Source organism: Schistocerca serialis, chromosome 1 (genome assembly GCF_023864345.2).
Source record: "Schistocerca serialis cubense isolate TAMUIC-IGC-003099 chromosome 1, iqSchSeri2.2, whole genome shotgun sequence".
Classification (NCBI taxonomy): Eukaryota; Metazoa; Arthropoda; class Insecta; order Orthoptera; family Acrididae; genus Schistocerca; species Schistocerca serialis.
The window spans coordinates 557,895,103-557,910,619 of NC_064638.1; the positions used below are offsets into that span (position 1 = coordinate 557,895,103).

Consider the following 15,517-nt stretch of genomic DNA (forward strand, 5'->3'; position numbering starts at 1 on the left):
GAGCTCTATAGACTCAGGTGTTCGTCCTTGTCAGGGGACTGATATTTTAATGAGGGACTATATGTCAGTTTTATCACAGGGATGGACTCTTGATGGCACACACTGTACATAGAGGTATGAGACAACTAGCTTAGAGCCTCACTTACATACTCCTGTTGGTCAAGTACCACAGCGGTAGGTCCTGTGTTTGCTACGAGTTCTGCGGTGGTCAGGTTAAGGTCATGTTGTAGGGACCTGAGGAAGGGCTGTAAAGCAATGCTGGAGATTAGGAATTTGTGGAAGGGTTGTAAGGGATGATTCCGAGGTAGTGGTGGTGAATAATTTTGAGATCGTGGTCAGAACTGTTCAAGGCAAGGTTCCATGTCAAGTTTACTGTTGGAAAGCTTTTGGGATTGAGTTGCAAAGTGATATTTCCAGTTGACATTATGTGTGAAGGAGAGTAGGTCCTTCATCAAAGCAGCATGATTAAATGCAGGCTTAGGGTGGGACATGGGACTCACGGATAATACAGGTTACTCAGAAGATGAGATTGCCTTGGATGAGAGGTTGAGAACACTGTACTTTGGTAATTGGTTCTTGTGTTCATGAGTTATCATTGATCTAGGAAGCAGTGTTGAAGACGGGGGGATGTTAAGGAGGTTGACCAAACTCAGTTTGTAGGAGAGGAGCAGTTGTCGATGGTGTGGCTATTAAGGAGGTGGCGGGGGACAGGAAGGGAACACCGTTGTTCCATTAAACCTACTAACAAACAACATTACTTCGTTTTGACAGTTACCGTACTTTTCATGTCAAATGTTCCCTCCCATACAGCCTTGGCATTCAAGACAAACATATTTGTTCAGATGTTAACTCTTTATAGCAATGAATCACCATTCTCACCTCTTCCGTCACTGGACACAGTTACCCCACCAGCCTTGGGCAAAAGCGGATTTTCTGGGCCATCACATAGAGTACATCTCTTGTCACTCAGTATTATCATGGTCTTGAAGATGTATTAACCAGCTACTTCTACGAGGCTATTGCTTCATAAAATCATGCCCTGAAATGAGATCCATTCTGTTTGGCATTCTGCAACCACACCCAAAATAGCTTTTTGTCACTCTCCCAATCTCCACAACATCCCTCTCAGACCTCATGTTACTTCTGCACACCTTTCCCTACCCTGTGGCTCCTACCTTTGCGACTGTCCCCATTATAACACTTGCCCTATCCACTCTTCTACTACCAGCTATACCAGCCCTATAAATGGCAAAACATATACTACATAAGGAAGAGCCACATGTAAAACAATACATCTTGTGTACAAGCTGTAATGTAAATAAACACTATTTGGCCTCTTACATCAGTGTGACTACTACCAAGTTTATCGGTTAGGATGAATGAGCATAGGCGAAGGGTATATGGTTCAACACAAAATATCCTGTTTTAGATTACACTCTACAGGATGACATTCATGACCTTGTTGCCTGTTTCACCGCGTGCCACCTGGATTTGTCCCCATGACACCAGTTTCTCAGACCACAGCTGGTAGGAACTGGTGTTATCTGTCCCTGGTTCTTGCCACCTACCTGGCCTTAATTTACCTTAATTCCATTGCTCTCATCATTCATTTTCAATAACTGTTCCTTTCTTCACTCCTTTTTGGTTTTTTATATCTTTTATTTTTTGACTTGTCTGTTTTTCCCTGGCTCCCATTGTTACCACATACAATATCCCATGCTCAAAAACTCCCTCCCAACACCATAAAGAATCCAGAACCTAAACAGACGTGAAACACAGTCATGAACCTTTCCTTCAAAAGCCTTATCCCCACAGAAGTATCAGTCCTTTCCAAAAGCCTCACCTTTTGCCCCAGTCCCAAATTCAATCATGCAGGACTTGTTAAAGACCTTCTCTCCTTTCCCAATACCCACAGTGGAAAAACTTTTTCGCCACCAACCAAAGACAAATGCTGGACTCTTCCTGACTCAGTTCACTCCTCCATACAACTGTGATCCACACCCACTGCCCCAAAATTAGCCCCCGTTAACTTTCCAGAATTTCTTAAACTCAAACCTTGCGCTACCATCATTCCCCAAATCTCTCAACATTCAAGCTAACCTTACCACAGAAAGAACCACAGTCCACCACATAGAAACTGATCAACCTTACAATCCTACCTGTTGACAAAGGGTCCACCACTGTTGTTTTGGTCCACAAGAATTACATGGCAGAAGGACTCTGCTGGCTGTCAGATTCATTCACCAGAAACCCTGCCACAGTGACCCAATTCTAGAAATCCAGCAGGATCTCCAGGCTCTCCTCAAATCCTTAGACCCATTCCAGAATATCTTACCTGAGTCCACCTCTCTCTTCACTCCTACTGTTCCCCACACTCCTACCTTCTACACACGTCCTAAAGTCCATAAATCCAATCACCCAGGATGTCCCATTGTGACCAGCTACTATGTCCTCACTGAGAGAATCTCTGACCTTGTTGAAAAACACCTTCAGCTTATTACCGAAAACCTATCCTCCTACATAAAAGATACCAATGATATCCTCCACTGACTCTCCACAGTTTCTGTTGCTTTACCACATGGTGCACTGCTTTTCATTACTGATGCCACCTCTCTTTACATGAACACCCATAATACCCATGGCCTTGCCACTATTGAGCACTACCTTCCCCAATTCTCGACGGATTCCAAACCTACAAACTCCTTCCTACTCACCATGACTTTGAGACGTCACCCACAATTACTTTTCCTACCATACCTACAAACAAATTTGGGGTATGGTTGTGGGCACATGAATGGCACTATCCTATGCCAACCTATTCCTGGGCCATAACATCTTCGTGGTCTGGATCTAGGATGAGGACGCCCTATCCACATTTCTCCAGAATCTTAACACCTTCTCCCCCATTTGCTTCAGCTAGTCCTCCTCAAACTAACAAGCCACCTTCCTCAATGTTGAACTCCACCTCAAAGATAGCTACATCAGTACCTCTGTCCATATCAAACCTACCAACCACTAGCAGTACCTCAACTTTGACAGCTGCCACCTTGGTCATCCCATCCTTGTATAAAAACAGATCTCCCATGCCGTATCTCTCAGTCAACCACCACCTCCAAAAGTCACACTGTCTAGCCACAGTGGAGCATTCCCCTCGTGATGCAGTACCACCCGGGACTGGAGCAACTGAATCATATTATCCACCAGGATTTCAGCTGCCTCTCATCATGCCATGAAATAGGATTGTCCTACCTATCTTCATTCCCACCCATCCCACTGTGGTATTCCATCACACACCGAACCTACACATATGCTCGTTCATCCTTACACAACCCCTGCTACCAGCCCCTTATCTCAGCATTCATATCCCTGTTGCACACCTAGGTGCAAGACCTGTCCCATACATCCTCCTATCACCACCGCTCCAGTCCAGTCACAAGCATCACCTATCTCATCAAAGGCAGGCTACCTGTGAAACTAGTCGTGATTTACAAGCTAAGGTGCAATCACTGTTCTGCATGCATGATCCATCCGTGTGAATGGCCACTGACAAACTGTGGCCCAGAAACAGCTGGATAATTCAGTTGCTGAGCACGCTTCCCAACATGACTTTCCTCATTTCAATGACTGCATCACAGCCTGTGCCATTTGGATCCTTCCCACCTATGCCAGATTTTCTGAATTGCACAGCTGGGAACTCTCCCTACAATACATCTTAAGTTCCCATAATGCTCGTGGTCTCAACCTCTGTTAGTCATTGTCCTTACCCACCTATCCCCTTCCCTGTTCCCATTCCAGCACTTCACAGCCCTCTATACCACCAACACACCCACAGTTTTTTTAGTTCTCTCCTTTTCCTCTGCTTCATCCGATGCGCCCTCCATAACCTCCTGACTGCACCTAGCTGCTCTACCCTCTACGCTCGCATAAGCAGCACTTTACTGTCCCACACCCCTAACCTTTGTTTGACAGTCTTTTTGTTGTGTCTATCTGTGACTCAATATCTTTGCTATATGGGGAGTAGCAACTAGCCTTTTCATAATATTGATATTATTACATAAAACACCCTCAGCTTTCCACTCTTTATTTAGTTATGCACAATGTTTTGTCAGTAATCTCTGTCTTGCATGTTGTACCATCTTCTACCTTGAAGCTCTCAAGTTTTCAAGTCTCTTCTGGTGCATTCTCCAACAATCAATCCTTCCTTCTCATCATGTAACCTGGGGCTCTGGGCAATTTCTATGAACTCTTCCCATTTTCTAGACCTCACCAACGTTTTCCTTCATCCCTCTCTTTCCCTTCAACCCTTCTGCCAGAAGGAGGAGCCACTAGCTCTGAAAACTTGCAAACTTCGGTAGCCATATAGTGAATGTGTTTCCTCACACTACCATTTGGTGAGTAGACTTTTATCTACCCAATTAAATTATATTTCCAAAAATTGATTATTTTCATTGCTAGAAAATCACTTGCAGAGTATAGACAATTATAATAATACTTAATATTTCTGTATGACTTTTAAACTATTTAAAACTGTTTCTCATTTCAGTTGGCTTCTTGTGGAAGTGATAGTTTTCCCTTGTCTTATTTCTAATTAGTAGCCTTCTTTAATCTCATAATTCATCTTCAATGTTGCATGACATTCTATTGAAAAGGAATGAAAACCTTATTAACATGTTCTTCATGAGTGCTGTATGTTTGTCACCTTTCTGTCCTTCTAAAATACCCATCGTCAGGGGTTCATCGTTGTATTTAAATTTCAGTGAACATCATTGCTGAATGAAATATGCTCATGCAGAAAGATCAGGGGTTGATCTTCTCACAGTAATATTTTGTGTCTATAATGTGTAGGGAATATTTTTCTCATCCATATACACTATGATACAAACTTTTTTGTATAAAATATTTTATATTTACAGCTTTAAAATGTTTTGTTTTGTTTTGTTTTTACAGTTTAAGTCCTTACAGTTTTGATGTGTCACCATCATGTACAGACACTCCTCAGGTTACACATGATTCAATACCAGTTGGTGCTATTCCATTGTTTGCCACGTCTGCACCAGAGTATCAGGAATCTGTGTCACGTGTCATCAACGCTGCAAATGGTGTCTACCAAGAATTTCTAAAATCTGAAGAAGGACAAGGATTTTCTGGGCAAGTTTGTTTTATTGGTAAGTTCTTCTCCAGAATATATGTATGTTCATTATGATAAGAGATTTAGCTAGTGCACCAGTGCGAGGAATTTATCCTCCTTATATGCTCTTGTGCTGTGTCTGTTGCTTAAGTTGTGAAACCATTTTACTAAAATTTTCTTAGTCTATGAAGGTTATTGTTTTTTTTCACTAACATTTGACTTGTGGCATTCTTCTTCAGAAAAACTCCACTATCTCAGAATCTGTACCTAAATATCAAGACAGAGACTGTTAAATCCCCCCACAAATGGGATGCAAAAGCTTACATGAGCATGGAAATGAACATGTACATGCTTGTCAATGTGTTCTGCAACTGCATCACTCTCTAATATCAATTGTTGGTTATGTCTGGTGTGTGCACCAAAGATATTTGGCTTCTGAAAATGGTCATTCATTAAATAGCTGTGTTAACTTACTCAGCAATTCTCAAGGATGTGTGGAGAAAAACAGTGTGCTTTGGCAGTGTAAAAAGATTCGAAGGCTCTTAACACATTGAAAACAGATTTCTAAAATGTTCCATTTTGTTCTTGACAAAATACTGATGATAAAATTTTTTATGAAGCAAATAGAGTTTAGAAAATTCAAAATTTCGTGACCTTTCAGGTATGGAATATAGATCCTCAACACCACATATGCTATGTATGTATGTACATTTCGAATGTGATCAAAGTTCAAATTCCTACCTTCTCCATTCTTTCCAAGTGTAACTAATTTTTTAAACTATTCTTTTGCACTTACAGATGTGGTAGCTCTTAACCATCACCACACCAGTTCTCAGTACATTTTTACAAGAAGTTGTACACAAAATTGTGTGTTACTTTTTAAAATATTTTTGTTGTTCATGAATTCTAATACAAAAACTGCCAAATACAGCACCTAAGCTGTATTGCATTATGATGTTTGCTTGGTTCAGCTTGTAACGTAAAAAGTGATCTTCCATCACATTGTTTCATGTTTTCCAGCACATTACTGATCTCTGATGGGACTAAATGTATTTTTCATATAGGTAAATGATTTTCAAAGTGAAATTCAACATTATAATGACACAAAACTTGTCCCACTTGATGTCCAGATTAGCTTTAATGTCTGTCTGGCAGAAACTTGTCTATGCTCTACTTTAAATAGCATGATCTTGTGATAAATCCTGGCTCTTAATCGTCAAGTTGGTAGTTTGTGTTTAGAAAATAGTAAATATGATATTAAGATGTCAACACTTGATCTTGAAAGAAGGAATGAACAAAACAATGTAGGTCCCTTAAACTAGGCTGTCAATTTCTTATCCTAACCACTCATTGACTGACTTCAGTAAACTCCATAAGTAAGCAAACACATTGTTTGTCAGTAAATTCAAGAGGATTTTCATTAAATTGCTGGAAGTTATGTGAATCACATAAATTTTATCAAATGTGTAATACAAAGCTGTCATTCAGATTTTGAACTTTGTGAAATAATAAATTGTGATTACATTAAATATTTTTAATATGAGATGTCCACAAAAGCAGGATTGGTGAAACACTCTATAGAGCCACAAATTAAATGAGCGGAGATTCTGGGGCATATGTGAGATAGCTACTCATTGTGAACAAAATAATCTACTGAAGATTAAAGCTGCTGTTACAAAAGACTCTTGGTGAAATTAAATGTGGGGAAGGGGGAAAGAAAACATGTTCTGTTGCAGCTCACAGTGGGACAAAATGAACTGGAAATATAATCTTATTTTTCTGATGTTTCTGCAAAACTTTTTCTCAGGGAAATTTTTATTTTTTGTATAGAAGTTTTCGAAATGTGGTGCTACAGAAGAATGCTGAAGATTAGATGGGTAGAACACATAACTAATGAGGAGGTATTGAATAGGATTGGGGAGAAGAAGAGTTTGTGGCACAACTTGACAAGAAGAAAGGATTGCTTGGTAGGACATGTTCTGAGGCATCAAGGGATCACAAATTTAGCATTGGAGGGCAGCATGGAGGGTAAAAATCGTAGAGGGCGAATAAGAGATGAATACACTAAACAGATTCAGAAGGATGTAGGTTGCAGTAAGTACTGGGAGATGAAGAAGCTTGCACAGGATAGAGTAGCATGGAGAGCTGCATCAAACTAGTTTCAGGACTGAAGACCACCACAACAACAACAACAACAACAACAATAATGAAGATGTTTCACTTGGGCATATGATATTTAAAAAGGAAGGGGGTAATAGTGATCTTGTTGCAGTCCTGACAACTTACAGTGCACACAGTATGCTTGACAATAAGAATAAATTAGTGACACCTATAATCCATTATTGCAGTGTAGCATTGTACACTTAACAGTTGACTACGTTGACTACGTTAATCAGAATTAGATAAATTCGAAGACAGTCAGCAGACTGCTGTCTGAGAAGAAACACTAGGAGACACTTTTTGTATTTCCCACTTTAGATCATAGTTTGTCATTATTAACTTTTGTTGATTACACTTACGTAATAAATCACATGATTCATTGGTCTTGCAGCTCATGTGAATTGCCTGGTACTACAAATGGAAATAGCTGGCAGTAGCATAACTTGAATAATGGCTGTGTAAACCACTTTATGTGAGGCAGAAATTATTCACTTGTTTAAATGTCTGAAGTAAAATTTAATAGTGATAAATGGGAGCCACTTAACACAGATCACAAACAACCCTAGTTGTAACATGAACCTGTTCATGGAATAACTGGTGTCTTGCAGATTCATCACTGTTTCAGTTGACTGTGAAGCTAAACATATTCACCTGTGGACAGAAGTGAGACTAGGCTGCCAGCTGATTGGCCTCATATTGGCTGGCTGGAAGGCTCATATGACCTACTGGCCAGAGATGAACCTTTGGCTTGGCTGTACAGACAATACAGTCTACGCGAGCACAGCAGCGGATGCTAAGCTAATCTGTAATAAAACATGAACCCCCACCCACCCACACACACACGCACACACACACACACACACACACACACACACACACACACACACACACACACACACACACACACAAAATCATGTGCATGAATGATTTTTCCAATCAACTCTAGATCAAACTCCTTTTTATAAAGAAGAAAGAAGCAGGAGAGATTAGGTAAAGAGATTATCATAATGAATATTAGCTTTGGCTTGGGACTCTGATTAATTTTGATTAGTATTATTTCTTCCAGTTCTTCTGGTTCAGGCAAAGGAACCTCTGGATCCAAAATCTGTTAGTTTTCATCACTGGTTCTGTGCAGCTCCTTGGTAAGCACTGAGTAAAGTGGCACAGTGGTTAAAATGCTGAACTCTCATTTGGGAGGTTGGCAGTTCAAATCCTCGTATAGCCTTCCAGATTAAAGTTTTTCATAGTTTCCGTACATCGCTTAAAGCAAATTCCCAGGTGGTTCCTTTGAAAAGTATAAGGCTAATTTTGTTCCCCTATCCGAGCTTGTTCTCCATCTCTTATCAAGCACATCATGGTGAAGAAATTAAACTCTAATCTTCCTTCCTTTCTTCTCCAGAAAGTAGATGATTTACATCTGCGATAGATTGTAATTTCATTTTTAAAGACTATTTTCTATATAGATGTCCACCCAATTTGCCATTCATAAGGTGTTTTTTGTTTGTTGGTTCTCTCTCTCTCTCTCTCTCTCTCTCTCTCTCTCTCTCTCTCTCTCTCTCTCTCTCTCTCTCTCTCTCTCTTACTAAGCAATCATAAATTGTAATGCGAATTTTCTTGGATTTAGTCTTTACTGGTGATGCAGTGTGCCTCCGTTCAGTTTTTTATTGTTTTGATTGAGGTGTTTCATAAGCTCCCCAAGTTTTATGCTTGGTTACTATCCTACTTAAAAATCATTGTCGTCTTTGTTTTAGCTCATCAAATAGTAATGTGCATTGCTCACATCCTGTTTTTTGTGTTGTTCTGTAAGAGTTTTTGGCCCCCAACGAGCACACAGTTTTCAAAAATTAAGGTCTTCAGAAACTTTTCATGAAGAGATGATCTTCACATTTGTGGAATGTTCTGGGAAAGATAGGACCTGTAAACTTATTGCTTTCCCTTAGAAGTTAAACTGCATACCCCAGTTTTTCAGTAACCGACATGGACACCCACGTCCTCATCATCATGCACATGGTCATGTCCTTATCAATGAATGACTCAGCACTTTTCTGCATAAACCTAACAAATCTTTCTCATTGAAGGTCAACTGGTTTAATATTTTTTTGCATTTAGGAAACAAAATTCAGACCTAATCCCACAAGTGGTGGGATTTTTGACAAATTTCTCCATCTTAAACAAGCACTATGCACCATAAACAACACAAAGAGGACTCAAAATGGTGTTGTCTCCTTCTCCTTAACTCAAACTACCACACATGCATCAAGCTGCTGTTGTAGCACTGCCATTGAAAGAAATACATATGGAACTCACTTTCAGAATGTACCTCTTATGTTCTGTGGTCACACTGGGAATCCCTTTATTGTTTTTGTAATGCCAGCTGTTTAATGCAGTTCCCATGCCAGCTGTTTAATGCAGTTCCAGCTAACAGAGGATGTATCATCAATGTAGTTCAGCAACTCAAGTTTTTTATATGTGTTGTTATATGATTAGTCTATGTTAGAGATATAGGAAGAAGGCAGTCTCTTCCCTCCTGATTTTAATTTGAACTTTATTACCTTATCATTTTCCTTGTCACCTCTTCTATTGTTTATGTTGCTCCATCTAGGCACTGAAGTTTCTTCAAGCTTGTAGCTTGAATCTTTTACAAGAGCTTTTGTTCACCTTGACATTAATATATTACTGATGCTTGTTGTGAGTAAAGCAATTTGTGCATTTTGTTTCATCTAATTTATTTATCACCACTGCCACTTCTCGTAGCAGTTGAGACACCAGCATCTATTGTTCTAGAACATCTGAAGACACTGGCAACTACCATGGAGTTACAGAAAATTTTTGGCGCACTGTTCATTTTCATCAAGTAATGTAAATAATTCAAAGTTTGTTGTAACTTTCTCTTTCTGTTAAGAGCTTGACAGCATTTTCTGTTCCCATCATTTGCTTTAATATCAACTTAAAGTGTATTTGGAACAAATCAATAACTATTGATAAATGAATAAAACAATCATTCTTCCCTTTTTCTGCCTCTTGGAACTCAATGAATATGAAGGTGATGATTAGGTTCTTGACCTGATCGGAAAAGGTTTCTTTTCAGTGTGTGTGTGTGTGTGTGTGTGTGTGTGTGTGTGTGTGTGTGTGTGTGTGTGTGTAGATGAGTGAGCAGGGAGAGGATGAAACCTGGTTCTGGCACATGTATGTTTCTCTCAGATGGCATCAAGAAGGCCACAAGTCTAACATCACCATCCAAAGGACAGATCATCACAACAGATTATGTTCCTTCACTTTCTCATAGAGTGCAAGTTTTGCTGATGAATCCAGGATATTGGACCAAATTTTGGTGGTGGGGAACTTTACATCACCCCCTCTCGTCACCTGGCCAGTCGAATTGTGATGAAAATTTCTCAGACCACCAGGCTTCGAACTGGCTACCTCTGAGTCAAGCACCACTGATTATGTATACATTTATGACCTCATTGGAGGTGTTATAAAATACGCTAGCTCACTGATATTAATTATTTGCATGAAAAATCTTGTGTTTCTTTTATTATTAGCAGAAGCGTGTCTTTGAAGTGTATTTGTCAGTGAAAGGTTGTCTGATGTTGGTAAATATAATTATATCTAATAGAGACACAACACTTACTCTGAGAGTGATTGAATGAAAACTTTTAAGGTTCCATAAAATTTTGACAAGTTGTGTAGTGGAGTTGGTAGGGGGCAGCAGTGTTTCTTGAAGTTCAGAAAGTGACTGACAGGTGGCAGAGTGATGCTACAATGCAGGAGAAGGGAGTACCATCCACGATAAGATGGCCATCCTGCTGTCAGCATGTATCACAATTGAGAAGCTATCCGTGATGTGTTATTTGTTTAGTGAAGGTGTCAAACCAAACAAAATTCATTGAATAATGACAGTGCAGTACACTGATAAAAGTTGGTCACTGCAACAAGTGTACAAGTAGTGTAAGAAGTTTAAAAGTGTTGTAACTTTTGTGGAGGATGCAGCAAGATGAGCGAAGGCTCACCACATAGTGACAGCAAGAACATTGCATTAGTGGAGGAGCTTGTAAAGGAGAACAGACTCATAACTCTGAATGAAATAGCCACAAGTTTGAAGATTAGTATTGGTTTAGTGCAAGAATGTTGTTCAAAATATACTGCACTTTAGTAAGTTGTCTGCAAGACAGGTGTTGCGTCAGTTGATTGCCAAATTGAAAGATCATTGTGTCAGTACCTGTGAAGAACTGTTATATCATTTCCACATCAAAGGTGATGCATTCCTGGGAAAAACTATTACAGGCAATGAGACTTGGGTACACTATCACCAACCAGAAACAAAAAGGTTGAGCAAGGAATGGCACCACAGCTCATCACTGAAACAGAAACCTTTCTGCAGTGAGCCATCTGCTGGAAAAATCGCACTCATTCTCTTCTGAGATGGAGTAGTTTTGGAGAATTACATGGATAAGGGAGTGATGGTAACCAATACTTCTTATTCAGACATGCTGAAAAATCAACTTTGCCCTGCAATCAGGAATAATCGACAAGGATATCATTCTGGGAGTATTGTTACGGTGTAACACCACCTGACTTCATACAGCCCGTAAGACAGTGGAGACTATTCAGGAAATTAAATTTGCCTTTATAGTACAGCCCCCTTATTCACCAGACCTCACTTGTAATGACTTTCATCAGTTAAGTGCACTCAAAAAGCAATGGGAGGCAGGCATTTCAGAGGTGATGAAGAGATGAAAACTGAGGGGGCATGAGTGGCTACACACATGACCAAAAGAATTCTTTCATCATGGTAGCTGTGTACTCCCGATGAAGCAGAGGAATACGTGCATTCAACAGAGAGAGTATTTTGAAAAATGACATGTAAGTTGTTTGTTCATTAGTACAGTACATTTAAGAATATTATAGCACTTTCATTGGAATCACCCTTGTATTATGCTACATTTATCTGGGCACTGCCTGCCAAATACACCCAATCATAGCAACAAGTTAACAAGATAATGTTTAGAATTGAACTGCAGAGTATGATTGTGGATTAAATATAGTGACATTGTTTTAGAATCAAATGTAGGGGAACCTGATTTGTATGAAATCAATATGTATGAGATCTATAAAAGTACCTAATTTTTCCCCTTACATTCTCTGTTTACAGGTGATGGTGTGGGGTCAATTCTTGGTTTTGATGCTTTGTGTCGTTTTATACATTATCAATCTCGGCATGATAGTGAGAACAGTATATTAGATTCAGAGTATCCACAGCAAGTGGAAGATGCCATTGACAGTGCAAAATCCAGCAACCGACAAGGAGGAGCAGATGGTGACAATAGTACAAATGTGGATGTTTCCTACTCAAATAAGCTGCTGTCTGCTCCTGCACCTCGAAGACGATCTTCTTCAGCAAGGTTTGCTCTAAAACCACATATTTGATGCTCGGAAATTGAAAAAGTTATTTAGGAAAAAGTTAATTACGGTTTCATTTTTTAAATTTCTGTGCCAATGTGTATGGTAAGTTCCAAATCGACCAGAATTTCCAGAATAGCATGAACTTCTGTTATTGGCAACAAAAAGAGCAAAAAATGTAGTGTACCCATTGTGTACTCCTCTTAATCTTCAGTAAGTTATGTATTACCTATTTCTTTCTGCAATCATATCCCCTTTAGCCTTCATCATCCAATACCTTTGCTTTCAAAATCATTATTCTGCAACTTTGAAATTGGGATGTATCTGCCAAATTAAGTATAAAAATCAATTCAGGTTGGAATATTAACAGTACTATGAAAAAGATAATTGCTAGTCATTGTAAAGATGACATGTTGAATTGCAGATGGGCATGACAGAAAGACTGTTATGTATAAGTTTTTGGCCAAACCTTCTTCAGAAGAGAAAATTTCACACACATTCACACAAGCAAGCACAGCTCCCACAGGGCTAGAAGTGGCAGGACAAGACTGCCAGGTTCAGTTTTGGGAGGCTGCGGGGGAGAGAGAGGGAGAGAGAATGGGTAGCATAAAGGAGGAGCAGAGAACAGACCAGTGGTTGTGCTGACTGAGAGCAGCATGTGGTGAGGGTGAGGGGAGGCGAATTGTGAGGTGGTGACAGGATGGGGGAGGGGGCGGGAGAAAGAGTTGGCTGGAGATTGTGGGAACAGTAGGTTATGGTAGGTTGGGGCTGGGATGATTTTGGGAGAGGAGAATGCATTGCAAGGGTAACTCCTGTCTGTGCAGTTCAGAGAAGCTGCTGGTGCAGGGGAGGGTCAAGATGGCCTGAGTCGTGAAGGAGCCATTGAGAATTGAAATAAAGTTTGTTGTGTACAGCTGCACAGTGTACCATATGGTGGACCACTTTGGTCATGGCCACAGTTTGGCAGTGACCTTTCACACTGGTAGACAGCTGGTTGGTAGTCATAACAGTATAAAAAGACTTGAGTAATGATTGCAGCAGAGGTAGTATATAACATGGCTGCTTTTACAAGGATAATCCTTTGACAGGACTGGAATGGGAAGTGCTGGGTGGGTGAATTGGCTGGAAGCGCAGGGGTCTTCCCTGTGGCAACAGGTTGGGATTGGCAGTGGCATAGGGATGTTCCAGTATGTTATGGAGGTTTGATGGGTGATGGAACACCACTTCAGAATGGATAGGAAGGATCTTGGGTAGGATGTCCCTACGTCCTGGGGATGACGATAGATAATCAAAGCCCTGATGAAGCATGTGGTTCAATTGTTCCTGTCTGAGGTGGTTTAGGTGACTTAGGGGGCTCTTCTGTCTTGCTGGTTCTTGGAAGTGATGAGAGGATTGGGAGTGTGTGGGGATATGGCACAGAAAATCAGTTTATCTGTTTGTGGACTAGGTCTGGGGGGGACAGTGCCTGTCTGTGAAGGTCTTTGTGAGACCTTCAGCATATTGAGCATGGGAACTTGTATCACTGCAGATACACCATCTTCAGGTGACCAGGCTGTTTGTGAAGGATTTTTTGGTGTGAAAGCGATGACAGCTGTTGAAAAGCAGATATAGTGGTGGTTGGTGGGTATAATGTGCCCAGAGGTGAGGATGGAACTCACAGAGAGGAGAAGGTCAGTGTCCAGGGTGGTGGCATTCTGGGTCAAGTGAAGTGGATGGGAGAGAAAGTGTTGAGATTGTGAAGGAATGAGGGTAAGATGTCCCAGTCCTGTGTCCAGATCATGGAGATCTATGTCATCAATGAACCTGAATCAGACCATGGGTTTTCAGTTTTGTGAGGCTAGAAAGGTTTCCGCTAAATGCCTCGTAAACAGGTTGGCATAGGATGGTTTCATACCAGTGCTCATGGTCATGCTGTGGTTTTTGCTAATATCTTACCTTCAAAGAAGTAGTGGCATATTATTATATAGCTACTAGGCGTATGAGGCATGAGGTGCTAGGTCTGGAGTATGAAGGACATTGAGAGAGGTAGTTTTCAGTAGTGGATAAATGATCATGGGAATGATGGATGTTGGTGTACCTCCCTGTCCAGTGAGGAGGAAATGGATTCAAGGAATAAGTTCCAGAAAGGGCCTATGGCTTTAAGGAAGGGTTCTATGTTATGTTGGACTTCTGGGATGGGATAACTGTGGCAGAATTTATAGGAGGTATCAGACAGTTGACGGAGGCTTCTGGCAGTTAGTCACTGTGATTCATAATGACAGTGGTGGAACCTTTGTCTGCAGGTAGGATGATTAGGTCAGGATCAGTTTTGAGGCTGTGTATGGCTGTCCTTTGTTTTGCTGACAGGTTGGTGTTTTGAGAAAGGATGGGCGGAAGGATAGTGAGGAAGGTTGGAGATATGGAATTCCTGGAAGGTGACCAGCAGGTAGTTGGTTAGGTGCGAGGGGGGGGAAGGATCATGGATCATAGGTTGGAACTGGGAGAGGCAGGTGTCTTTGTTGGGACTAGGTTGGTTTTGGCTGGAAGGAGTGGTGGCAGGTAAGTGTTTCCATTGCAGGGATCTGGAGGAGGAGAATAGGTCTTTAACAAATCCACTGTGGTTAAAATTCAGTATGGGGTATGAAGATGATGCCTTTCGATGCGACTGAAACTTTCCTGGGGTGTGGATTTTGGTGGAAAGATTAATAACGGTGTTCTGGGATTATTTCAGCTTTGGATTTAGTCGACTGTTGGGAGTTTTGTGGGATATGCCAAGTTAAAAAGTTCAGCTAGGCAGGGTCTGGGTGCTATGAGGAGTTTACAAAAAGGAACATTTGGGTAGGACAG

The 15,517-nt window shown here is 40.7% G+C and overlaps 1 protein-coding gene across 1 annotated transcript in view; it reads left to right on the plus strand.

Moving 5' to 3' along the window:
* Positions 1–15,517, plus strand: part of LOC126475444 (protein retinal degeneration B) — a 600,634-nt gene that overhangs the window by 436,761 nt on the left and 148,356 nt on the right. The window contains exons 14-15 of the mRNA XM_050103311.1: positions 4,948–5,165; positions 12,444–12,693. Of these exons, the coding sequence (XP_049959268.1) occupies positions 4,948–5,165; positions 12,444–12,693 (468 nt within the window). The remainder of the gene's footprint in view (positions 1–4,947; positions 5,166–12,443; positions 12,694–15,517) is intronic.